The sequence below is a fragment of the Scaptodrosophila lebanonensis genome, unplaced genomic scaffold, assembly GCF_003285725.1.
Source record: "Scaptodrosophila lebanonensis strain 11010-0011.00,11010-0021.00 unplaced genomic scaffold, SlebRS2 tig00001415-arrow-pilon, whole genome shotgun sequence".
In the NCBI taxonomy this organism is placed as follows: Eukaryota; Metazoa; Arthropoda; class Insecta; order Diptera; family Drosophilidae; genus Scaptodrosophila; species Scaptodrosophila lebanonensis.
Window position 1 is genome coordinate 7,569,207 of NW_022060742.1, and position 25,514 is coordinate 7,594,720.

The following is a 25,514-nucleotide window of genomic DNA, read 5'->3' on the forward strand; positions in this document are numbered from 1 at the left end:
TCCATTAGTGAACTCACTATTCCTTCGTTATAAATTGTTAAATTGTTCCCATATTTCATCAAATATTCTTCTTCTTCTTCTTGACTGGTCTTCAAACCCGTTATCGGGCTATGACCTGACGTAACACAGCTCTCCACGCGCCTCTGCTTCGCGCGCGTCGCTTCCAGTTGGTCACTCCGCAGGTAGTAAGTGCGTTCTCTACCTGGTCCTTCCAACGTAGGCAAGGCCTCCCCCGTCGTCGTCTCCCCCCAACATCCGCATCGAGAACTTTTTTCGCTGGAGCGTCTTCTTCCATACGCACGACATGACCTAGCCAGCTTAGCCGCTGGATGTTTATTCGCTTGACTATGTCAATGTCAGCGTAGAGCTCGTACAGTTCGCTGTTCCATCGTATGCGGTAGTCGTCGCCAACGCGTATGGGACCGAAGATCTTCCGAAGCATCTTTCTCTCAAACACTGCAAGAGCTGCTGCATCAGTCTGCGATATCACCCATGCTTCTGCACCATAAAGCAGCACGGGGAGGATGAGCGTCTTGTAGAGCGTTAGCTTGGTTTTTCGGGAAAGGTCTCTGCTACTCAATTGCCTACTGAGGCTGAAGTAGCATCGATTGGCTAGAGTTAATCTCCATTTGATTTCTAGGCTGACATCGTTGGTTGCTGTGACGGTGGTGCCAAGATACATAAAATCTTTCACCATTTCGAAAGTATAGTTTTCCACCGCGATCTGGGAGTCTGGTTGCCGCGTGTCCCTGCTAGAGGAAAACATATATCAAATATTCAGAAGTCAAAATTTTCCGAAAAAATTTCTGTTCACCTGTTCGGCTTTATAGGGTTTTAATTGGAACTAATAAGACTAAATAACTCAATCGGTTTTTCGATTCATCATAATTCAACCACATTAAGATTTTAATAATAGTTCTAATTTAAAATTTGTTATTAATGGTATTGAAATTGAAATAAAATAAACATTATTTATTTTATCATTATTAAAACGTATGTATGGAGGAGTTGTCAAAGTAAAAAATATGATAATGATTTCTTTTGGCCGTTAATGGTATCGCTGGTTTTAGTTAAGTCGACTTCCAGAGCGTTGGGGCTGAGTTAATTTTAGATTCATTATATCAAATTAAAAATTGATAAAAAAAATAGAGCATTACAAAAAAAAAATAAATAAATAAATAAATTAAATTAATCAACATGAAGATGTATGTAGCATATAATATGGATGGGCCCATCTTTGTATTAAAATATATCTTTTAACGCTTAATAATTTTGCGATGAGAGAAGAAAGTTCCTTAAAAAACAGGAAAACAAAATTCCACTCAAATAGCTGATTTAGTATAGCTGGCTTCGTCTCAAAAGAATGAAACTATGTCCTGAGGCCTGCTTCCTTATCCACCATCTCGAATGTACAGTTGTTTGTTAGGTTTTATGAGAAATCTCTCCAATGATGAGAATTCTCTATCTTTTAAGTAGTATTAAAACAAGCTCAGCCTTTCGTAGAACCTACGTAGAAACTGATAGCTTCGGTAATTCTGCTCCGTTCAGTTAATTGAAATATACAAGTATATTTGTATTTTAAAAAATATATTGTATTTTAATAAATTTATTGTATTTTAATAAATATTAAGTAATAAAGAAAACGAATGTATAATAACCTTAATATAGATTTTTGGAAATTGTGTCTCCTGTAAGGTATTGTGGAAAAATCAAAAATTTAATTTTATATTACTCTTTGAATTATCCTGAATATCTTTGTATTTATTTGACTTTATAAAATATTACGATTTTACATTTTTTTTTTTTTTTTTTTTTTTTTGCTAATTTATACAATTCTTTTACTCAATTTGGACCGATATTTTGTAGTTATTTTTCATTGCAATGTCTTCCGCTTACGTTCACGATCCACAACCATCTCTAGCAGCGCGGAGAAGTCGCTCCACGCTCGCGCAAAGTGAAGAAGCCAAGACAAATAATGAAAAGACACGAAATAAAAACAACATTTTTACGGCCAGCAAAGAGCAGCGCATGTGTGTGTCTGTATGTGATGTGGATGTTTATTTAAACAAATACAGGCATTATGTTTACTGCTCGCTCCGTTTGCACACCATTCGCTCAGCTCAGCCCAGCTCACTCAAGCAGTCACTACTCACGCGCTCACGCGTTCGCTCGCCAGCTCGCCAACTCGCCCGCTCTCGTTAGCTTCTTCTTGCTTGCAGTGCCCGACGATGGCGTCGCAGTAAACAGTCTAAAGCGCAACGCGTCGGTTGCTCTTAACGGAAAGTTACAGCGCATTTTCCGATCAAAAAATATATTCATATACTTGTATATATACAAACGCATAATTCCCCAATCGTCGAGTATTTACGAAAATGTTGTGAGACATTCGCAGCAAATGTTAAAACCACAAAAAAATAAAATAAAATAAAAGTGAACCCCAAATCCAGAGCGTTTTGGTTGTGCGCGTGTGTGTGTGCGTGTGTCTGTGTCGTAATTATAAAATCTAGAAATTTTGAATGCAATTACGAAATCGTACGAGAAGTTTTCTATATGTTTTATTTTGTTTTTCGTTTGCCAACGACTGCCTTCCATGTGCGCGGCTAAATATACGCAAAAAAGCCAAATACCACCAAACAGACAGTCAGTCCAACAGCCAGTCATTCATTCAGTTAGTCCGTCAGTCAGTCACAAGCTGTCGGGTTGATGGACTTGCAAGAATTTGAAGAAAGAAAGCAAAAAAAAAAACGACGAAAGAAACAGTCCGCACAGCTTCCGTTGCTTATCTGCAGAAAACGACAAGGCCGCTTGTTGATTATGCGTCTGCCTTTGATCGGCCGATCCTACGAATTAACAATAAACAGTAAGTTGCATATATAGTACAAAAATACATATGTAAATATGTATGTGTGTATTTCTCAGCTCATACATAATCGTTGTTTACGCTCAATCTTGGTTAATCTCTTCAGGAAATGTCAACAAAATGTAATGCAAATAAAATGCATTACGGGTGTTTGTTCACGATCTAACTATGTATTTGAGAGAGTGGGAGAGTGTCTAGAAAAGTTAACATATCTGAAGTCAGTTCATTTTGAATTTAGAACAAGTTTTTGTCTAGAAAAGTTGACATATCTGAAGTCAGTTTATTTTGGATTTATAACAAGTTTTTGTTTTTATTGCTTCGGACATATTAACCTCTATGTATATCTTATGTGAAATTGATCAATGGAATGGATAAACGAAAGTGTAAAGTTTTAATTATAGTACAGAAAAGCCGTTGAAAACAAACAAGTCTCCAGTCGACCAGAATAAATAAGTTCATATTTTAATCTCCAGTCTACAACATAGTAGCCTAGTCTACTCAGTAAAGTAAAGTATTCGGATAGTTTTTCATTTCAATTTGGAAAATAATGTTAGTTATTTTCTAAGCTTAGAAAATTAAAAATGACAAATTAAAATGATCGTAGCTACCTTGAATGTCGTAAATACTCCAGTCAGCAAGAATTAATAAATAACTCCTTAGCGATACTTTTTGTTAGGATATCGAATAGCGAAGTAAGCAACGTTGTAACCAGAAACGGCTTCTTTCAAACCGAAGCAAGTTCTCTTGAATTATAAATAAAATCACATCGCTATATAAGCCAACACAAATATTCGCCATGAAGTAATAAAATTTGAACTTTTAAAATCTCGTAAAATACATACAAAATTTAAATATTGCGTATGCATTGCATTGAATTCACACTTATGTGTTTCAATTAATTAAATTTGATTATTATTATTAGCATGTTTAAAAGGTATTTTATTCAAATTACTATTCTCATATTTTTTTTCGATTTACAGCGCACATTTTATTGCGTATAATTTCCATTTAAATGCGTCTTTAAGTCAATAAAAAATATAAATATGTATTATTCTATTGACTTTATAACATTTCCTAATTAACATGAGAAGAATATAAATATATTTATGTTTTTGTAAAGTACTTATAATGAACGAATTTTCACGAAATAAGGAGGGGATTAATGACAACTGTTTCTTCATAATTAGAAGCATTTCCATAGGATTTGAAAACAAAAGCATACTTTTGTGGTTGACGTTTTGCAAGGAGTACAAAATTTAATGACACTTTCTAAAATTCCTATATGAGGAGATTTGAGCTGAACTATCAGCGTTCCGATCTACAAAAATTTAAGTCATCTGAGAGGTATTACGAGGGCTGGGCAAATCTGAGCCCCTTTTACGTCCAATCCTGATTTTAAACTATCTTTCTGAGCCCGTTCAAGTCTCTGGGTATTATTTAAATTGTTTCCCGCACCTAGCAAATGTATGAATAAATTTTGTATTCGTTACGGTGTTGTATTATACTTTATCAAGTATTCGTATACGTTTTAGTTTTAGTTCAGTTTTTTAAATTTTTGGTGAAAACAAATCCAAAAATTTAAAAACAATTCCACATTTTCCTAAGGTGTTCTCATATCATATTGCCTTATAGGTGCAGCAAACAAATACGTCACCCATTTATCTTTTAATTTTTTTGCCAGTCTGTTTTTGACAATAAGAACAATAAAATAATTATTGTGGTTTGATCATATTATAAAATGTTTTGACGTAAGCTCCCTTGCCGAAAAATGAAATAAAACATGGCCCTACCTGTTACCAAATATGGTATTTTCTTTATATTTAGAGCAAGTTTATTTTAAAACACATAGGGCCGATCGGTGTAAAAATTATTCTTATTATAATAACTTTTATATTTATTATTATATTAGATATCTTAAGCAATCAAATATTCTGCTAAAATCGATTCGCTGCCATAGGAACGATCGGTGAAAAACTAGTCGTTGTCGTTAAAAAAATTTAAAAAAATTGTTTATTTATTAAAATCTAAGTTCTTATCGAAATTGGATACCTATATCATAGGAACACAGTTGAAGCGTTGTCTTGGTTTTTTTTTTTCAAAGTAAATAGGCATATTATTATTTTACCTGAATATCGGGCCCAATATTATTGATCCGCTCCTCAAAAAAAACAGACTTGCATGTTTGTTAAATTTTTAAAATGATGTGATAATGATAATAAACGTTTACTATTTCAACCTTTTCATAACTAGCATTAAATTTATTTTCAATCATTTTTATACTCTGTACATGAAATGTACAAGAGTATATTAGGTTTGCGGGAGCTGAAAAATGTAACAGGCAGAAGGAGGCGTGGCAGACCCCACAAAGTATATATATTCTTGATCAGCATGACGAGACGAGTCGATCTAGCCCTGTCTGTCTGTCTGTCCGTCTGTCCGTCTGTCCGTCTGTCCGTCCGTATGAACACCTGGATCTCAGAGACTATAAGAGATAGAGACACCAAATTTTGCACAAAGATGCGTTATGTGTGTATTCTATACGAGTTTGTTTTATTTTTTTGATTTTCCCCCCCACTTCCCCCCTATGGGGGTTTTCCCGATTTTCCATTCGTATAATCGCCTATATCTCGGAGACTATAAGACCTAGGAACACCAAATTTTAGTCCAAGATGCCTTATGTGAATACGCAGAAAATGTATATTTTGGAATTCCCCTCCCTCCCCCCTCTACCCCGCAAATCGTAACTCCCGTAATTCTTGGAATTTCGAACTAAAATTTTGGAAATACCCCCAGTTGGTTATTATGTGTCCGTATGCCAAATTTCATTATGATAGACCGATTTAACAAGAAGTTATAGCCATAAATATATTTGCTGATGCAGCGCTGCTGCAGTGCTGCTCAAGCGCTGCCCGCGGCTGTTGTTGATGTTGCTGTTTGGTTGACTGCGAAAATGCTTACACAGACAGGAATAGATGCGCATAGGCATACATACACTCACACAGACGCAATTGCTATGTAAATGTGCAATTATACACCCTTTACGTGAGTTCGAATACCGAGAGAGGTAAAATCGATCAAATTTTTTTTTTTATTTTCTTAATTTTTTTATTTTCTATAATTATTGTACACATATGTACAGAGTATTTCAAAGTCGGGACACCCGACTTTAGCTTTTTTACTTGTTGTTTATAGAAGAGGAAGCTAGTACTTTTTTGTTTGAAATCAATTATTTGCTTTATTTAGGAGAAGCTGCAAAAAAGTTAACAAACTTGTAACGAATGGAGTATTTACAAATATTTTGCATAAACAAACATTTGCAGTCGCGAGTTTTTCAGCGTATTTAACGAACAAATTTACAAGTTGTTAAAAATAAAAAAACAACAACCCTTCACAGTCGTAATTAAAATCTCAGACGGTTTTTTTGAACTCCCACATTACCGAAAGGCACATAAAAATCACCATAAAAGTCAGAGCAAAGGGCCGATAAATAAGCAGCGTAAATAAAATGCGTAATTTTGTGTATATGTGTTCTATATGTCTGTATTTAATTTCATTTATATTGTGCAAATGCGTTCCTCGTAAACACAGTGGCAGTTTAAACGCTGTTCATAAAATCAATCAAGGCAGCAGAAACAACAATCGGATCAACATCAATAACAGCAAACTAAAATGCTGGGCATCTCTGCATAATTTGGCAGCATCATGCGAGTTTAAAAACAAATTCAACAACTGCTATTCGCCTTTTGGTTTCCTAAGCGAGCTGTCAAAGCTGTTGCTGTTTTCCATCCAAGAGTGACACCCACACACGCCCACAGACAACAATACGAACGCAGCTGGAGCCAATAACAGCAACAACAACAACAACAAAAATGCCGGAAAAACCAAAAAACATATGTTATGGTTGTGCTTCTTTAAACAAATCGTGCATGTTTTTCCATTCCACGTTTCGCTCTCTTGATTGAAGTTTTGCGCATTGCTACAAATAATGAAAAAAACGCACACACATTTGGGATTTGTTTTTTCCACTGTTTATTCCATAATTAACAAAAAACCATTTATTAAAATATAAACTTAGTAGAAGTAAATTCGCCAACTGAAAACTTGACGCAATGTGAAAATAATATGAAGATTATTTTTTAATAATTTTGCAATTGAATTCCATTTAACGAATAACTTGATAATGTTGGTGGAGAAAGGAATATTTAACGCACTAATAAACAATAAAAACATCAGGATATATATTATTTAAAATTATTTAAATTATGTATATTAGTTGAAAAAAAATGATGTAACATAAAAATAAACAAAAGTTGAAAAAAAAGAACAGATTCTTCTTCGAAAAATTTTTACTAAATAATCGAAAGCATAGAAGCAAATTATGAATTCGAAGAAATTATAGCAAATTTTTACTAAATAATCGAAAGCATAGAAACAATTCAAGGAAATTATAGAAAAATGCTTACCAAATAATCGAAAGCATAGAAGAATTTATAAATTCAAAGAAATTTTTACTAAATAATCGCAAACACAGAAACGGGCATAAAAATGTTGCAAAAAAAATCTACAAATATAAAAAAAAACTATGAAAATAGTACTTAGTTGAATTAAAATGTAAATAAAGAAACTGGCAGAATAGTTTCATTTAGTTTCCTTGGAAATATTGGCAGAAAATTGAAAAACGTCATGCTGTGATTGTTTAAATGAAAAGCAACAATACATAGTTACATTTTTTAAAAACCAATAATTAATTGAAAAATACAAAAATAGCTTGAGAATATAAAAAAAAGTACTTAGTCATTTCTAACTAAAAAAAATTAGGAATTAAAAAAACACTGAACAACGGTTTTGAGAAAACTCTAAAAAATAAAGCTCTTTAAATACCAAGCCAAGCCTTGACATTCAAATTATAAACAAAGCAAATGAACTAACAATTTCGTTAAGTATGGAGCAATTATTTGTTAGATCGTAGGAGTCGTTTCTCGTGCAAAAGATATAAACAAAATAAATGTTTTGAAATATTTAGAGAAAAAAAATGCATAATAATAAAAATACAAAAAAGCTCTTGTCAGAAGTGGGATTCGAACCCACGCCTACAGAAGTAGACTGCGACCTGAACGCAGCGCCTTAGACCACTCGGCCATCCTGACTGCTGGCTTGTTTGGCACCAAAGCACGTTTTATGCTCTGGCGATGCGGTCAATGAAATCAGTTGGTTTCTCCTCTGCTGGTGCTATAAATACATTTATGGCGACGAGTCAGAATGAGAAACGAAATTGTGGCACTCGGGGTATTAGGAATTAATTACTATATTGTGGTTGAATAAAGACACGTTTTATTAATTATATGTAGTAGCTGCATTGGACGGAGCAATCAGAATGCATTGTATTTGCATATGCGGAAGGAGATAATGCTTTTAGGCTATAGCTTGACAAGTTAACCTATAATATTGACTAAAACCGAATAAATCACACATGGCGCACGATGTTAATGGTTCAAATTATAAATTTACAACAAAACTAATTGCAAATAATGGCAAATATCAAAGTTTGCTTGCAGCTATCTTTGTTAAATGAGTTAACAACAATTTTATGGCACAATTATGGCGAATTAAACTGATTCGATCTGTTGTTGGAGCTGCTTAGCACTTTGTTTTAAGCCGCCTTAGCATCTATAACTTGTTTCAACTTGTAGTTAAATCCTATCGCTATGAAATTCAAAGTCAGACGTCATTAGAATAGAGGCAGAACACAAAGCCAAACTAATTTGAAGATTAACTGGAAAATAAGCAGCCGAACTAAATTAAGAGGCAGCTAGCCTCAAGATTTCTATGAACGGAAAAAAAAATGGGGCCAACATTTGAGCTGCCCGCGTTCTTGGCCAACAAATGAGCAACGGGCCAGTGGGGCGTTAACTTGACCGCAGACTTGGGAACTTTTCCACACCCTTAAGCCTCGTAATTAGCTGAGGCGGTTGCTTTGTTGTTTGTGGCTTTTCAAAAAGTCTTGTTTTGTTTTTTTTAGAATTTTTTAAATTATTATTTATGTCATTGTCAAGTTTGTTGCTTGTGTTTTGTTGTTGTTATTGTCGTTTTGAAGCAATTTTGGTGACTTATTTTTGTTCAACTATTTTAATGAGTTTTGTTCTCGCTATGTTTGTCATAATTATGCAAAAATATTCAATATAATTTTTGAAAATTTCAAATTGGGAGCACTTTCAATTTGTAGCTTGTCAACTAGTTTCCATATTCCCAATTGTCCAATACAATAGCGTCTTTTGTATCTGAAGCATAGTTAGTTCTTTGTTCGTACAAGTAAGTACTACACTCGCTTTGAGTTAATGCCGCCGGTCTCTAATTTTCCCGTATCTATTGGATGTATCTGGCCATTTATTGCGGCGTAAATTTTGCATTCGCATTTCGAGCAAATTATATGTTTATCTAAATGGGTATGCAAATGAATTTCACTCACTGTGTCCGTGTTTTACGTATAAATGCTTCAAATTATAAACAATAATACGGAAAATCCAAAAATATATGACATTGAACTCACATATGGACGGAATGGAAAAATAAATCATAATTTTGCCAACGATAAATGTTTATCTTTTAAACTATATTCGAGCGCATTTAAAAGTTCATTATCATTGAATTTCGAATATTACCATACAACAATTATTAAAGAAAAATCAATAACAAAAAACAATATTAAAAAAATAACAATAACACACTAAAAGCAACAGTAACAAACAATTAACAAAATTTAAAAAGACAACAAAAAATTAAAAATATAAAGAGAGAGTATATTTGAAGAGGCTTTTTAAATTGATACTGATCTGAGGTTTGCAAAAAAAGGAGAATACCTTTGTTCTCATTTGTTATCATTTGCTCTCGAGTGTGAGTGAGCGAATAATTCGCTTTTGTTCACTTGATAATTGTATTAATTTATAATCATAGAAATAGGTCAAACGTCAAGACGAACAACAATTGCAAAAAATATTTACCACGCAATTGCTGTTCATTAAAATCGCATCAAAAAGTCATTTAATGAATTTTCAAAAGCCGCTCACCAACTGCGACTGCGACTGCGACTATCAAATGTCAATATGTAAATTGAAATAATATTTAAGTCTTAGAGTAGAATCAAGAAGGCAGTTGAAAGATATCGAATATCGAATAGAAAGAGGTGGGGCTGAGAAGCAAACAGGAAATATAAAACTGACACAATTTGTTGTTAATCAAGTGCGGGTAAACAATTCGTCGACGCTGGTGTTGACACACTTTAGTACATATATACAGCTCTATATACTTATATATATATTTTTTTTAAATATGTATATTCGGGGCACTGGCTCAATGCCACTGCAGCTTTGTGTCTGGGTCAGTTCTGTTTTTGTGCAGATCCAAGCGGATTTGAAGTTACAACAAAACCGAAATCTGACTCGGCACTACAACTTTGTTTTGCAAGCTTTGTTAACTTCACTTATTTTGTTACCGGTTTGTTATTTTTGTATTACTTATGTTATTATCTAAACAAGCTGCCAACCGCATTCTGATTAATCAGCGTAGGCAGCAAAATGGACAGGCGAGGAAAAAAATAAATAAATAAAGCAGACAAAGTAAATTTATTGTCACATCAAAGCAGAAGTAGCCAAACATTTGATGTATGACTTGTGTATATAATTAAGCGCATTTAAGCTGAACAATTCGCATTCAGCAAATGCCTTCAAAGCTCTTCCTTTAGCCAATAATGCATTTTAATGTCTGGCCTTTCGACTCATTTGTATCAACGGCAGACCATTTTGATATGCCAACGTTGTCAGACAGAGGCATTAAACAAGCACATAAAACTCAACTGAAAAGCAACGCAGATAAGATTTGAGAAATTTTATTACACGGCCAATTGAGAAAGAAATTGAAATCAATCTGAAAAGCGTGTGAAATTGTCAATTGGCGGCATTAAAAAGGTTTTAAGTGCTAGCCGTATGGCGCGGGTTAACAAACTCAGAGATAACAATGCGGAGTTCGTAAATAATCTTTTGGCATTGGAACTACAAACAGGTAAAACTTAGTTGAATTATTAAATATAGACCACTTTAATATACTCATCCATACATACTCAAAATACGATTTTTAAATATTTTATATAACATTGAAGATTAGGAAAATGGGTACAAGTATGTATGATAAATACAAATATTTAAACTAAAATTTTCAATAACAAATGAAAATAATTCTTTTCAATTGTCTTGAAAATAATAATAAATAAATAAGTAAGAAATATTAATTTTAAACAAATAAAATGAAAACACAATAAAAAATTCAACAAAAAAACTAAATATATATAAATATTTACCAGAAGTACAAATATAAAGTATTACAAAAACTACACTTACAGATAAAATTCAAACAAATATAAAACAATTTAATAATAAAAGTACATTAAATATGTAAAATAAAATAAGGTAAACTATAAAATAAATATTTAAAAAATATAAAAAAATAAAATGTAGGCATAATAAAATCAAATACATACATAACAAAAAACAAATATAAAATAAAGAACAATTATAAAATATAAATAAAAACAAACAAAAATAAACAAGTTATTAAATATACAAAACAATTGAAATACAAAATAAATAGTAAATAATTTTATAATTTGTACAACACATAATGGAATTACAAATGCTGATCAAATATAAGTTTATAAAAAGTTATTAAGCGTTTGATTTATTCTTATTAACATTTTCATCCTGAAAATTAATCAACTATTTAAATTAAAAATCGAATTTGACAAATACTAGGTGCGACTTTTAAGTGGTATTATTTAACTATAAAATTATTCCATGAAAATATTTAAACATGGGAACTGTTACTTAAAAGGTGAAAAAAAGAAAAAGTTCTTGTCAGAAGTGGGATTCGAACCCACGCCTACAGAAGTAGACTGCGACCTGAACGCAGCGCCTTAGACCACTCGGCCATCCTGACTCGTAACGGTCTCGCGCCAAAACGTCAATACAAGGCAGGGCAGAGCGTTGTGGCGACCAAATGTAAAGCGAAACGCGCATACGTGCCCCCATACATTTATTTATTGATTTAAATTGCATTTAACAGTTAATTTTCTTAATTTGATTTGAAAAATTGGTTTGCTTGCCACGTCCAAAGAGTGCTGAGTGTTGTGCTAGTAATTGAAAATAATCATAATGGCGCGCAACAAATCGAATAGAAAGATGCGCGACATAATCCCTTCGCCGAAATGCTTGAGGTTCTCCTGCACAATGTCCTGAAAGTCGTCGGTGCGCTCCATGGTGCAGAATCGGAGATTTATGGTTTCTTTGGAGCCCAGTAGGTCCCTGGCCAACATGTGATAGTCGCTGACAAAGCGTTGCAATGGATAGTTCTCCTTGATGGCTGCCTTATCCAGATGCCGATTAAATAGTTCCCGAATGTTTGTTTCCGATATCGTGCTGTGCATTATCTCGGCGAAGGCCTCCTGTGTGTAGGGATCGGTTAGCTGTGCTTCCTGTACATCCCGCGGCTCGCGCACAAACAGAAACGCATTAAAGAGATGGCTGGTCTTCTTCGAATTCGCAAATATATCCAGAGCCTGATTGGCCAATTCGTTGTCCCGACTCATGATGAACTTCAGCGGGAATCTCTTCAGCTTTGGCACCTCAACGGCAAGCAGATTTCCCAAAATGTTGGCCACGAATTGGGCGCGGTCCTCCACCTTGGTAGTGTCCATTACATTTATGTAGAGCACAAAATGAAAATGGTGGGTTATGCCGCAGAGACTAAAGACCAGGGAGCTATACTTCTCGGTCAGCATATACTCGTCGAAGATCATATAGCATTCATTGAAGAGAAACTCATCATTGCCGCGTTTCATGATCTGCGCGGTGCGTTTCAAGTATTTGTGCTCCACATTCCGCTCTTCCAACTCTTCCCGGAGAAAGCTCTGGTAGGTGTGCAACTGATCCTTGTCGGTAAGCTCTTGGAAGGACTTCAGTTCTTCGATTTTAAAATTGAGTTCCTTCATAGTGAGCTTGGGGCGTGGGGCGTGGCAAGCAAACAACAAAAACTATAAACCAAAATATAAAGTAGTTTACAGATACAGGACAATTGAATATCAGCTTACTCAGCTGTTGAGGATTTAGTTTATTATATTTCTATGTTGAGTTTTTGAATCGAGGGGCTTCACTTTATTCATGGAGGGCAACAGCGCGGCTCCCATTTTCTGTATCCGCTGCTGCAATTCCAACAGCCTGCGTTCTTTTCTTACCAATGGTTCAACCTTTAATGCCCTCGACCTTGACTTCGATCGCTGGGAAGCACCACCCATATAGACGCACATGGGATACATGGGAAACTGAAAACGCCACCAATGAAATTCCCGTGGACTGGCCAGAAAGAAAAAGGTATGCCAGTGGTGCCTCATCGAAGTTCTCAGCACGGAGCCTATCAGGCTTGGAAACCGCGTTACATTAAAGAACAGACGACGCATTCCCAATGGCCGTTTTAAGAGTCGAATCATATACCAGTTTTGCGTTAAATCTGCCGCAAAATAATTCCATTCGATGCACTTGAAGAGTGGCATCAATATCTGATTCTTTTTATACTTGCTCTGCGGAAATTTACAACTGAGTGCGATTTCTTATTTGCCGCTATATTGTACATGGGTCTTACCTGTTTTGACTTGTGACTGAAGGATATTATTTTGTCTTGGTGCCTCATTGTATATTAAAAATATTAAATTGATACAAATACGTGTTGCCTTGACAGAAAACAAATAATTTTCCTTTGAGCTATCAAACAAAGGGTTTCTAAGACAGCTAGATCACAGTTGACTGCCAGTGGTGAAAAGTGGCGGAAGTAATTTGACAAATGGATTTAGATTTTTTAAATATTTAAATCGTTGATCGGTTAGCTGATCTTTTTAGTATTTGTTATATTTATTATATTTTTAGGTCAACAAACAATCAATGTCGATATAAGGAAACAAAAGAAAAGTTTAAAAAATGCCGTATAAGCTAGGAAAGTCTAAGTAGGAGAAATCTAATCAAATTACAATGATAAATAGTGATAAAAAGTATTTGCCTTTCGCCTAGTTATGCCACGACTCCCAGCCAAGTGTAGTCAGAAGCGTCAGAATAGATCTACCAAATAAAAGGAAAATAAAAGCTGAAGCTAAAGAAAAAACTTAAAAGAGAACAGAAGCTTATAATCAGTTAAAAGCTAATTTTTAAAAAGTAAAATTAAAAAATAAAATTTAAAAAAAACAACATTTTTAAAGTCATGACTCCCGACTTTGAAATACTCTGTACCTATGTGGAGAATATGGATCTATTTCTATTGGATCTATTTTACTTTCTTTTGTTTTCGAGATCAAGTAAATTAGAATATCAGACCTGCTTGGTGCAATATTTATTATACAGTCCCGCCTTACAGCCATTCCCGGTCAGAGGTTCCGGAGATGGCTGAAAAGAGCGACTTTATCAAGAGAAGAGACCTAACATGTCAGGTGCTCTTTCTTATTTATAGTATATAATTTTTCATTTACGTAAATACATACATATATATTAAAAACCATTTAACTTTAATAATTACAATAGTTAGAGGGGGAGTTTGGAAAACTCCGGCCCAAAACTGAAAATGCTTCACGAACTTGACCCACAACTGCTCAGAATGAGTTAAATGTGAAGGACGGCCCGACTGGCAGACAATTTATCATTAGCCACGCCCCATTTCGAATTAATACGCTGACTATGTGTGTTTGATTAATAGCCTGCTATTAATTTTGAAGTGCCTTCAATGCCAGCATTTTTGAAGATTTGCGCGCTTCTCCACTGAAAATGTAAAGTTCTCCATACTGGTTTTATTTGTTCGTTCCCATTTGCATAATTGCATTTCATTGTAAGTGCGAGTGCAAATATGCAAGAAATTTAACTATTTAAGGCAAAGCTGATGCCGTCTGAGGTCGGCGGCTTTTCACGGCACAAAAATCGCTACAGCTTTTATTTTAGCATATTTTGTTATGCAAATTAGTTGGCCGACGCACGCCAATTAGTTGCAGGCTGCATGCACTTCAAAGGAAATTAATCTGACAGCTTTTTGCATTTAAAGCCAACCACACAATTCCGCTCATTAAAATATAGATATTCGAGCATGCTCAGTTAAAAGTCGCCCCATTGCCAGACACTTGACAATTGAACATGACACTTGCCATCTTATGATCAATCAGCAGCGATCTGATCAATCAGTTCACTCATCGGACAGGCCACTAATTAGATGTCACTCTTGTCGCTGGCAATGCGGACAAATCGATTGATTGCAATTCCAATTGCAAGTGAGAAGTGAAAATTGAGTATTGCTATTTAGGTTAATAATATGCACAGATTTTTTGTTAAAAAATTTAGTTAAATGTGTTTTAAATTGTCGTTATTATTGGCTAGATGTGTTTGTTAGTGGGTATGAAGATAAAGCCTGTTCCAGTTCCCGATCTCTATCGAAATGGATAAATGGGGACATATCTCATAACTTTTCAATAGCAATATATTTGAGTTTTTCGATCTTTTGATCTTAAAAGTAGCTTTTAGAATAATATTCAAATAAAAACCACAAAATAATTGCCTCATGCAGAATAAAACCAACTTAACCAATAAGCGTTTACAAATGGCCGTTGTTGTACGCAAATATCGATGAAAAAATCGCAATCGCTGCATTCTGTTAAAATATTCATCGATAGCCGATGTATCGCTATTTTTGTGATGTGCAAATGTCGATTGACAGCTTTAAAGCGTTTTTAGAGATCACCTTTTGAATCTGGGAAGAACAACCTGCGCCCTTAGTCTTGATTGAATTGGGATTGAATAACTTATTAGGATGTATTTTTAATTGAGTGCTAATCTTTTGCCCAAAACCTAGATAGTTCTGTGGTTGCGTAATAATAAAAGTAACCAAAGCTATGCTTGCAATTTGATTTTAACCTTAAGAGCTAATAATTAAAAAACTGAAACTATTCAAAGAACGCTACACTAATATTTAAGCAAAGCTTTTGAACACTTTTGTGTTCATTTTTCGTAAGAGAGTTGTCAGTTTTTATTTAATTCTTGATTTACAAGCCAATATCTTCAACTGTTTCGATTGGCCAGCTTATATACATGTTCTCTACATCGCCAGAATATTAAATAAATATTTTAATTTATTTATTATTTTTAATTATTTAAAACAATAATTGTAAATTAATTTTTCAACAGTAATGCGTAGATGTATTGGAAGTTTTCCTTTTCCTTAGTCAATTCGTTCATTTTACAGTATTTTAAGCATATGTTTTGTATTGCATTTATTTAGAATAATGAATTATATACTTATATAAAAGCAGCAAATAGGAACATTTTTTAAATTTTAAATGCTTCTAATTATACTATAATTGTGCATTTGTTTTTCATGAGAGTAGGACATAATTTTAGATTTGCAATTTCGGGCGTTTTGTTTAAGCCAAATTATTTAATGTTAATATTAATTGGCATATCATTAATTTTAAATTCCTAAAAATGTGCTTAGAATATACAAAAGACATTGCTTACATCTAAATACGTAGTTAGTTCTTAAAGAAAACAACTATTTTTGCCCAAAAAGCAGCACATTAATATTTCACAGCTGCCAAAGAGTAGCATTTAACAAAAGACGGTATCTAGATAAATCTTTCCTCATTCGCAAATTAGCCATACAAATTATTTAAATTATTGCCCACTCTTTTCAACAACCCACTATAAACGAAATACACAACAACTTAATCACAATGGATATCTTTTCGAGTGCCATCCAAGAGCCATCGATTGCAATCTGAAGCCAAATATAGACGAAAATCATTAGTCAGTCGCATACTTATACACACATTTGCATTAAAATGTTTAAGCTGAGTGAAGTTTTGTGCACTCAACAGCTGTGGCACATTCACAGGCAGTCACCCAAAATGTCTATTTTCCATTAATAACAGCCGACGCACTTTTTTTTATACCCTATGTACCACAAAGTATGCGAATGATAGAGACATGTTCGTGCAAATTAGAATATATATGAAAGGCAAGCTTTTTTGAAAAAAAAAAAAAAAATGTTCTCTCACCTATAATTCTGTCCAGTTGTGTATGAATGCAGATAACTTTTGAATTTTTTGAGCTGGGACCAAATGGACTAGTCTTATCCTATATCCTTATCATATGCAGTATCATTGTTTCATTGGTGTAAAAATAACTCTGAGTATCGTACAAATATCTTGAGCAAATTCTACAGTTTCATTAAAATCAGTGCAGGGCTTAATATGGATGCCATAGAAATGATCGCTTTAGAATTTAGACTTTGTCTTGAAAATGTTTTGTTCATAAAGGTATGTTAATAAAATTTGGTATTTATAAGTTTTTGTAATGTCTCCAATTAAAAGTATTATCAAAATCGGTGCCTTATCCCATAGGAACAATCGGTGCAGAATTCAACCTTAGTGTGAGTACTAAATCCTTTTCATACTACTTCATACTACCTCACCATAATGTGATGATTTATCCTTTCTGTAATCTACATATATCATACGAGCTGCCATAGAAATGATTGATTTATTTTAGTTAGTAGCTTCCATGCAGGGTATTCATGAGTTGACTTTGGCATTCGGCTCGCCTTTTTTATTATTATTTTGAAATGATTCATTAATGGGTTCCAAGTATTGTTCTGAGTGTGTGTGCAATTTAAACTAAAATTGTTTTTGCCTCTTTTTTTGTATTACAGATTAAACACGCCATTAAATGGCATGTGGCCTATTATGGCAGCTCCCACGCATCTACAGCAACAACAACAACAGCAACAGCAAAGACGAGTCACGAAAAACTCAAAAGGCGCAACTCGATGGTGTCAGTGTCGCGGTCTCACAATCAGTGTCTGGAATTAAGTCGCCGAACACGTAAAGCTCAAGTTCAGCAAAAAATAAACATAAAAATATTTTATATGTACACGCTATACATATATATATTTAAAAGTCGCGCATGGCAAAGCAATTGAAACGAAACACAACAAAAAGACCGAAAATAAATATTAACAATAAATAAAGAAGGTGTTGGCTGCAATTTGCGTTGAGACCAAAGTCGCCGCGATTGCAGTCAGAAAGTGGGTCAGACAGAGGCACGTCCGCAGCCACAATTGTAGCTTTTTTTTCTTGCATCGAAGGTGTACGAATGCAATTTATTAAGTTACAGCAACAAAACAACTCATTTTGTCGACATGTGTAACGTTTTAATTTGTGTGCGCGGCAGTAATCAAAAATAAAAAAAAATACAACAGTGACCAAAGTAAAGGCACATTAAATTTTTCTGTGTAAAACGTTTTTCTTTATGTAATTATGAAACTGCAACCACGCGCCTGGCTGAATGAAAAAATGCACACAGCTACACAATAACAAAAACGACAACAACAACTACCACAACAATTCATTGATAAAAACAACAGCAAATCGCGCATACGCCGCATGAGCTCGCTCTCTCTCTCGCTGTTTCTCACACACACTCTCTCTTTAACAACCACTCTCCCGCGCTCTGTTGATCGTCAGCACGTGTAAACAAAATGAACTCACCACAGCTTGTCCACACAGCAGCGCAAGCTCACCACAACAGCAGCGACAATGGCAGCCGCTCGCAGGCAGCACCATCCGCAGCGCCGTCGACGTCGACTGCGGCAAATAAATTTGCGCCTGCACGTAGGCTAGCTGCGAGGCAAACATTGCGTTTGGCCATACCAAAGCAACAGGGCGACCCATCCACTATGCCGCCACCACAAACACATTCGCAACAACAACACCAACAGTCGAGCGTTTATCGGCACTCGCCCTCGCAGCTTCCCCCCGCGCCGATTCTCAAGCGCCACACGCCCACAAGTGCCAACAGTTTTATTCCGAAATCCGCATCCCCTCTGGAATCGCATAAGCTGCCCAATGTTACGCCTCTGGGCAATGGCACTCCCCTCCACTATAACGGTGCCGGGGGCAGTGCAAGCTCCTCGAACTATCTGAGTGTACGGAAACCCAATCTAACGCTCAACTCTTCGGATATACGCAATAATAACGATCTGTTTGCCTTCGCGAAGGAAATGTCGCCGGCCCTGGACATGAGTGGTAAGTTGGGATTTAAATAGATACAAGCAATTGAAATTGTTGCAATAGGTATTGATTAATACTATGGTCTGCAAAATTATTTCTTGTATACAGAAAATACTAATAAGTACTTGTATATATTTAAATAAACCAAGTTTTTAAATATTTTGTTTTCAATCATCATTACCTTGGTATTAATAGAAATTCTTTCCATTAAAGGAAATATATTAAATATTTATTAAGACCAAGTTGTTAAAAATGTCTGTTGTTTCGAAGGTATGCTTCTATTATAAAAAGTACTCTTTTTATAGCCTGTACCCAAAGGGTGAAAGGCTATACTAGTTTTGTGCGCATGTATGTAACACACAGAAGGAGGCGTGGCAGACCCCACAATATATTCTTGATCAGGATGACAAGACTAGTCGATATAGCCATGTCCGTCCGTCCGTCCGTCTGTCTGTATGAGCGCAACGATCTCAGCAACTACAATAGCTAGGATAACCAAACTTGACATTCAGGTTCCCCTAAGCCCTAGGCAGATCGAGTTGTGTTTTTTTTCTGATACACCCCCCCACTCCCCCGCAATTCCTGTTTTTTTTTTCCATAACTCCCGTAATTCTTGAAATTTCGAACTCAAATTTGGTAGTCACCTCCAGTTAGTGCTTATGTGTCCGTATGCCATCATGATAGGTCAATTCTGAAGAAAGTTATAGCCATAAATAAAATCGCTGCCCATGCTCTGCTTGCAGCGCTGCCCGCATCTGTTGTTGTTGTTGCTGCTTTGGTTCAACTTTGTGCTACATACATACACGCATATAAATACAAATAGACACGTGATGTAAATGTAAAACTGTACATAAACATGTCTTCTATGTATGTATTAAATACATTTTCTTAATTAATTTAATAAATATTTCAATTTTATGTAATAAATAAATTCTTTTTAATATTTTTTTTTAAATTTTTGTTTTTTGTGTCGGGCTTGCTCGACTGTACCGTTCTATCTTGTTTACCATATATACCTATATACTTATTATTATGTATATTAAAATCCAAGTTATAATTGATACTTTTTAAAAACAAACCCTAGTATTGACTAGACAATATTTCATATACATTTCATCGTCAACGTACAGACATGGGAAATAAATTAATGACACTTTCATTGAAAAGTTTGAATCACTAGACTAGTTTGATTGATGACGATGATGAAAAATGTTGAACTATATGAATTGCTGGAATGTCAATGCAGCGAAATATTTTTAAAATCTGAATATCATTCTGTGAAGTTATCCAAGGGTAGGCCGTTCAAAATTATAGTATAACGACCTTCATTTGCCTGGAGTATAAGCTGGGAATGCGCAGTGCTATCTACGGCTCGTATTAAAAATTTATACATATATATATGCAAGTATATATACGAGTATACCTTCGCTTATTTTTCAATGATATCTGGCCTGTGTCCTAATCGCTCTAGGGTCCGTCACGAAAATACGCCAGCAAGGTTCGCTCGACTATACCAAACATTCCTATCTATTTTAAAACTACATGCCTACTTATCTAAATGCGTAGTTCTTGCTGATTTCGGTTTTAAAGTTTGTATGGTTTTCAACTTGGTGATCGAATGAACTTCGAAAAATGCATTGAAATGTAAAAAGATTTATCTTCATTTGCAGTGCGATTTTTTAGGCAAGCCTTCATTACTGCTGAGAAATTTTAACTATACAAGCGCTACTACATTTTTCATAATCATTGTTATATGTAGATACGGGTGGCTTTCTCGTTCACTTCATAGAGTGATCGATCAATTTTCTTTTTCAAAAGCTTAAATGCAAGTGATCTTACAATTATTTAAGTAGTCTTTTTTCACTTTCTTTCCAAGTGTTATCAGAAAATAAAACATGAAATCTTATCTCTAGTATCTGTTGTAGGAGGCCATTGTCCGATTGTGTTTAGAGACTTTGTGTATTTGCTTGGTCTCAAAAAAATACCTTTCAGAAAGGTCCAATTTAATTCAATTCATCAAGTGAATATTCAAACACATGACCAGCTTTTTCTACGCATCCCCGCTCTACCGTTCGTGATACGGTTATTAGCGGCAACAACAGACTCTTTATGAAAAGGTTTCCTAAAATGTACTACCATTAAAAAAGGACGGTGGGTTTATTTAAAATTGCTTATACCCCATTGGGACCAATGTATGTCAGTGCAAGCCAATTTCCTAAATTCTGTATATAAAAGAAATTAAAGTATTGAACTAACTAACATATTTTATTCATAAATTAATTAATAGTAATCGTGCTTTAGAATGCATTCATTCAACCGCAAGAAAAAAACCATTTATTCATTTAATGATTGATTGATTCAAATGATTTGCAGGCACTTTGGGATTCATTTATTCAACCGCAGAAAGAAACCATTTATAGAATTCGTAGCAAACAATAGTAATTGTTCTTTAGAATGCATTCATTCAACCGCAACAAAAAAAAAAAAAACAATTCTTTCTTAGTTTCCGAATTTCTTCTTAGTATCATTAATATTTGAACTTTTTGCAGATCATTCGCCCATTTATGGAGACCTATCGCCGTCCACCAGCAGCGGTTCGCCGACTCATCATCATCACCATCACCCGCAGCTGGGCAGACTCTTCAGCTTGAGCCCGTCGCCCTTGCGTAGTTATGGCAATGTGAGTACACTAATTTGTGTTTATATATTGTAAAGGTCATGCTATTATTGCTCCTCTCTACCACCCGACCCCTCACCCTCCCTTCTTTTGTGCAAAGCTGGGGTTTTCATTTGTTGTTGACCAACGGCCAACAGAGTGGAAATAGTAACCTAATGTTCACATTTGCGTCCCATATTTGAGTACGCAGCTCACACCTTTTTAACTGACGCCGACGGCGACACTCCCTGAAACTTTCACACACACAAACACATACACACACACGCACACTCATAGACACCCTCACACGTAAGCGCTTCAAACCGGCTAGGGGCCATTTTTGCCAAACGACTCTGGCGACTCAGCCCAACAGACGGCCAACTTAAATAGGTAGGAATAACGTCAACTTAATTAATAAATAACATTTAGCACGTTTAAATACGAAAGAGAGGGAGAGAGAATGAGAAAGAGAAAGAGAGAGGCAGAGGGACAGAGAGAAGAAAAGCAGGAACAGTAAGCTTAATTAACGAAGCCGGCAACCCGATGTTGATTTTTAAACGAAGTCCAACTTATGGGTATATGAATAATCGTTATTGGCGTAGATTTGTGTTTTGATTTTGGTTTTTTATTTGCATTTTCTATTTTTGCCTTTTGGCTCGTGCGTTGGCAACAAAATTGTTGGGGTATTCCACGGTGGGACTTTCAGGCTAACATGAATACGCTACATCTAACGAGCTGTAGGTCAGCTTTTGATATCTGAGAACTGATCTGCGAATTCCATGTAATTATGAACACCTTCTTGAGTTTTGTTTTGTTTTTGTTTAGCAGATATGTGTAAATGATCAGATATGTATGAATCATGACTCAGAGAATAGATACCTCTATGTTTGCGCCATGATGATGAAATGCAAAAGTTGTCAGTTGAGTTTTATTGTTCATTTTTCTATACTATATATTTAGTCTGTTCCGAATAAGAATGAGTTATTGGCTCTAAAGAGTGGCAAGAGCAGCTGCTAGTGGCAGACTAACAACATTTACTATTTTTGATTTCACTTAATTTGCTCCAATTTGGAAACGGGGTATGATTTTCTTAAGCAATTAGTTATTAATTTTTGTCAGTTCAGTTTTTTATCAGTCTAGATATATAGATATCCAGCCATCTCTTCAATGCGAATTACGTAATAAAGGAAGTAAAGATTTGTTAAAGCTTCAGAATGACATTTTTTTAGTTCCGTTTATTTTATTATACCCTGACCCGAATGAATGTAGTACTATTAGAAAGGAAGCACATCTTACTCCATAAATATTAATATATATTAATCAACATGATATGACTTCCCAAGTTCCTAGCCAACACAAACTTATTTTTTTTCTGATATACAAGTATTGAATTATTCAATTAAGCTATTCAATTATTTTCTTCTCACTGAAATATACATATATATTTACGACTAAATCACAATTTTTATAAGGAATTTTTAGGGAAATTAAACACTATGCATATATTAAAGCCAAGGTATAAATCTTACTGAACAAATTGAATTAAAAAAAAATATGCTAAGTTACTAAGCCGTTTAGTTTAACATAAATTATTTTTTAAATAAATATAACAGGAATTCAAAGATTAAATAACACTCAATTTAAGTGCTAATCAAAAAACAAAAGACTGGTCAAAGCTGTAATCCAAAATTGTACATATTAGTTAAGGCCTTAAGCTATATAAACGAATTGTCTTCCAAGCTATAAAAATAGGATAATCCTTAAAGGCCTATCAGTTTCAAACGCGCCATAATGTTTGCCGATAAGATTATATAAAATGTTGATTAAAATGAAAGAATACTTATAAAAAGATTTACAATCTATCGCCCAAATATCAGCCAAGCTAACGATAAAGAATAATTACCACAAGTTACAAAGATATTGTACTAAGTATATAGTATAATATTAGGACAATATTTTTGCTGCTTATTTCCCCAATGTGGCATTAATCACCTCAACTGGCAATTACTGGAAGTAGAAAGCTATAAAATGTAAGCGCCAAATATATATAGCAGGCAAGAGAAGTCAAGGTAGAACCCATGTTGAACGTACATATAAGATCGACATGACGAAGCGAGTCGATACTTATATGTCCGTCAGTATGAACACAGATAACTTTTTAACTTTTAATAATACATATGTAGCTAGAAACCCCAAACTTGGTATGAAGACTTTTCTTATCTGTAGGCAGAGTCAGCTTTTTAAAAACCATATAAAGAGTCATTTTTTTATATAGTTGTCATAGCACCGATTCGCTCTTAGTAGTAATTCTGTTTTTACACGGTAGATTAGTTCCAGAAAACGTCGTGTAAAAAAACCGTTTAAAAAAATACATTGATCATATGTTATTTTGAATCGAGCTAAAAGGAATAAAGTACATTCCTAATACTTTTAATTTTCAAACCGTGTTAAATTAAAACCGTGTAAAAAAATGCCGTTTAAGAACAGAGTTAGGTGTATTATGTTTACAAAGATATCTAAAGCAAATCTGGTATTTTTGAGTTTTATTAATTTAGTAAATCAACAATAGTCCTGTCGATACATTCACTTATTAAAATATATTTTAACATTTTATATATACTTGTATAAAATAAATTAATTCCTGCTGATATTCTGAACAACAATGCCTATTTCAGTGGAAAGGCAGGGGATTCAAAAGTCGTTTCTACCCGATTTATGAAACGAGAGAACGTGATCTGTTGTATCGTTGTCACTGAAGATTCTCCAATATATTGTTGTTGCTGCATTTGGCCAAAATAATTGGCCGCATATTTTGAACTTTTTGTTTATAAGTTTTGTGGCGTGCGTGGTGTATGTTCTTCGTTTTCTTCATTTTTGCACTTTTAGTCGTGTTAGTCAAGAAAAAACAAAATCGATTAGTACATACATACATACATACAAACAGACATATACCCGAAATACTTCAAGGGAAGTAAACGCGTTCGTATTGTTGTTGTTACCAGCAAAAAAAAAAAAACAAAAACCAAAACAAATACAAACACACTGCTTTGGCTGCCGTTCTTGCTGGTGGCGTTGATGACGCCGAGGTTTGGGCATTAAAAAGCACACACACACACACATGCACATGGGGAGAGCGAACTAAACACACACACACACGCACACCCATACACCCATTAGTATACGAAAGCTACTTATTACTGACAACTGTATTTGTATTTGTTGTGTTCTGTGCGGCGTTTTGTGGTTTTCGAAAGAATTCCATTTTCAGTATTTGGTGAATTGAGATGCGCGCCGGTTCGTTATTCGTCGCTGATAGTTGTCGATGATTCGTATTCGAGTATTCATATTCATATTTATAGTATATTTATGAATAGATTGCTGTTGATTTGTCGTCGGTAATTAATTGTTCACATTTTATGCAAAGCAGCTAAATGTTTTGTACAATAGTTATGTGAAACCTCATAACCAGTAACCAGTAGCATGGGCAATCGTTTGAGCAGTTTGTGGTGTAAAAAGACAACAACATTGCATATAACCGATAAAGTGGAAGAGTTGACTTCACAACAACAGCAACAGCAACAAAGGGGCGATAGCGGTAGCATTTGTAACAACAATAAATCAAATAGAAAAAAATCAGGTGTTAGCTTACACGGCACTGGCATTTTTCACTTCGGCAGCGCCCGTCGTTTATCTTTAACGAATTGCGTCTCGAAAGATAAAAAATCGACGACCAAAACCCCAACAACAACTATTTCAACGATTGAGCAAACATACCAACAGCTTACAAACAATCCAACAGATACAACAACTACAGCAACAACAGAAGCCACAGTGCCAGCCATGAAGTTTAATGCTCAGCTGCC

At 34.7% G+C, this 25,514-nt stretch overlaps 1 protein-coding gene and 2 non-coding genes across 3 annotated transcripts; all 3 read right to left on the minus strand.

Annotated features, from left to right (window-relative positions):
- Positions 1-7,923: 7,923 nt before the first annotated feature.
- On the minus strand, positions 7,924-8,007 carry Trnal-cag. Its single transcript has one exon. It is a non-coding gene; the product is annotated as a tRNA-Leu (tRNA).
- A 3,754-nt stretch (positions 8,008-11,761) lies between these two features.
- Positions 11,762-11,845, minus strand: Trnal-cag. The gene has a single exon. It is a non-coding gene; the product is annotated as a tRNA-Leu (tRNA).
- Positions 11,846-11,935: 90 nt separating this feature from the next.
- LOC115632737 lies at positions 11,936-13,595 on the minus strand. The gene is made up of 3 exons (XM_030529983.1): positions 13,544-13,595; positions 12,996-13,481; positions 11,936-12,938 (listed from the first exon to the last, which is right to left on the minus strand). Exon 3 carries the CDS (start codon positions 12,894-12,896, stop codon positions 12,039-12,041), a length of 858 nt encoding a protein of 285 aa, XP_030385843.1. The 5' UTR covers positions 12,897-12,938; positions 12,996-13,481; positions 13,544-13,595; the 3' UTR covers positions 11,936-12,038.
- Positions 13,596-25,514: the final 11,919 nt, after the last annotated feature.

Bases quoted from the DNA above. Each gene is read 5' to 3' on its own strand.
- LOC115632737 (XM_030529983.1), bottom strand. From the start codon at position 12,896: ATGAAGGAACTCAATTTTAAAATCGAAGAACTGAAGTCCTTCCAAGAG.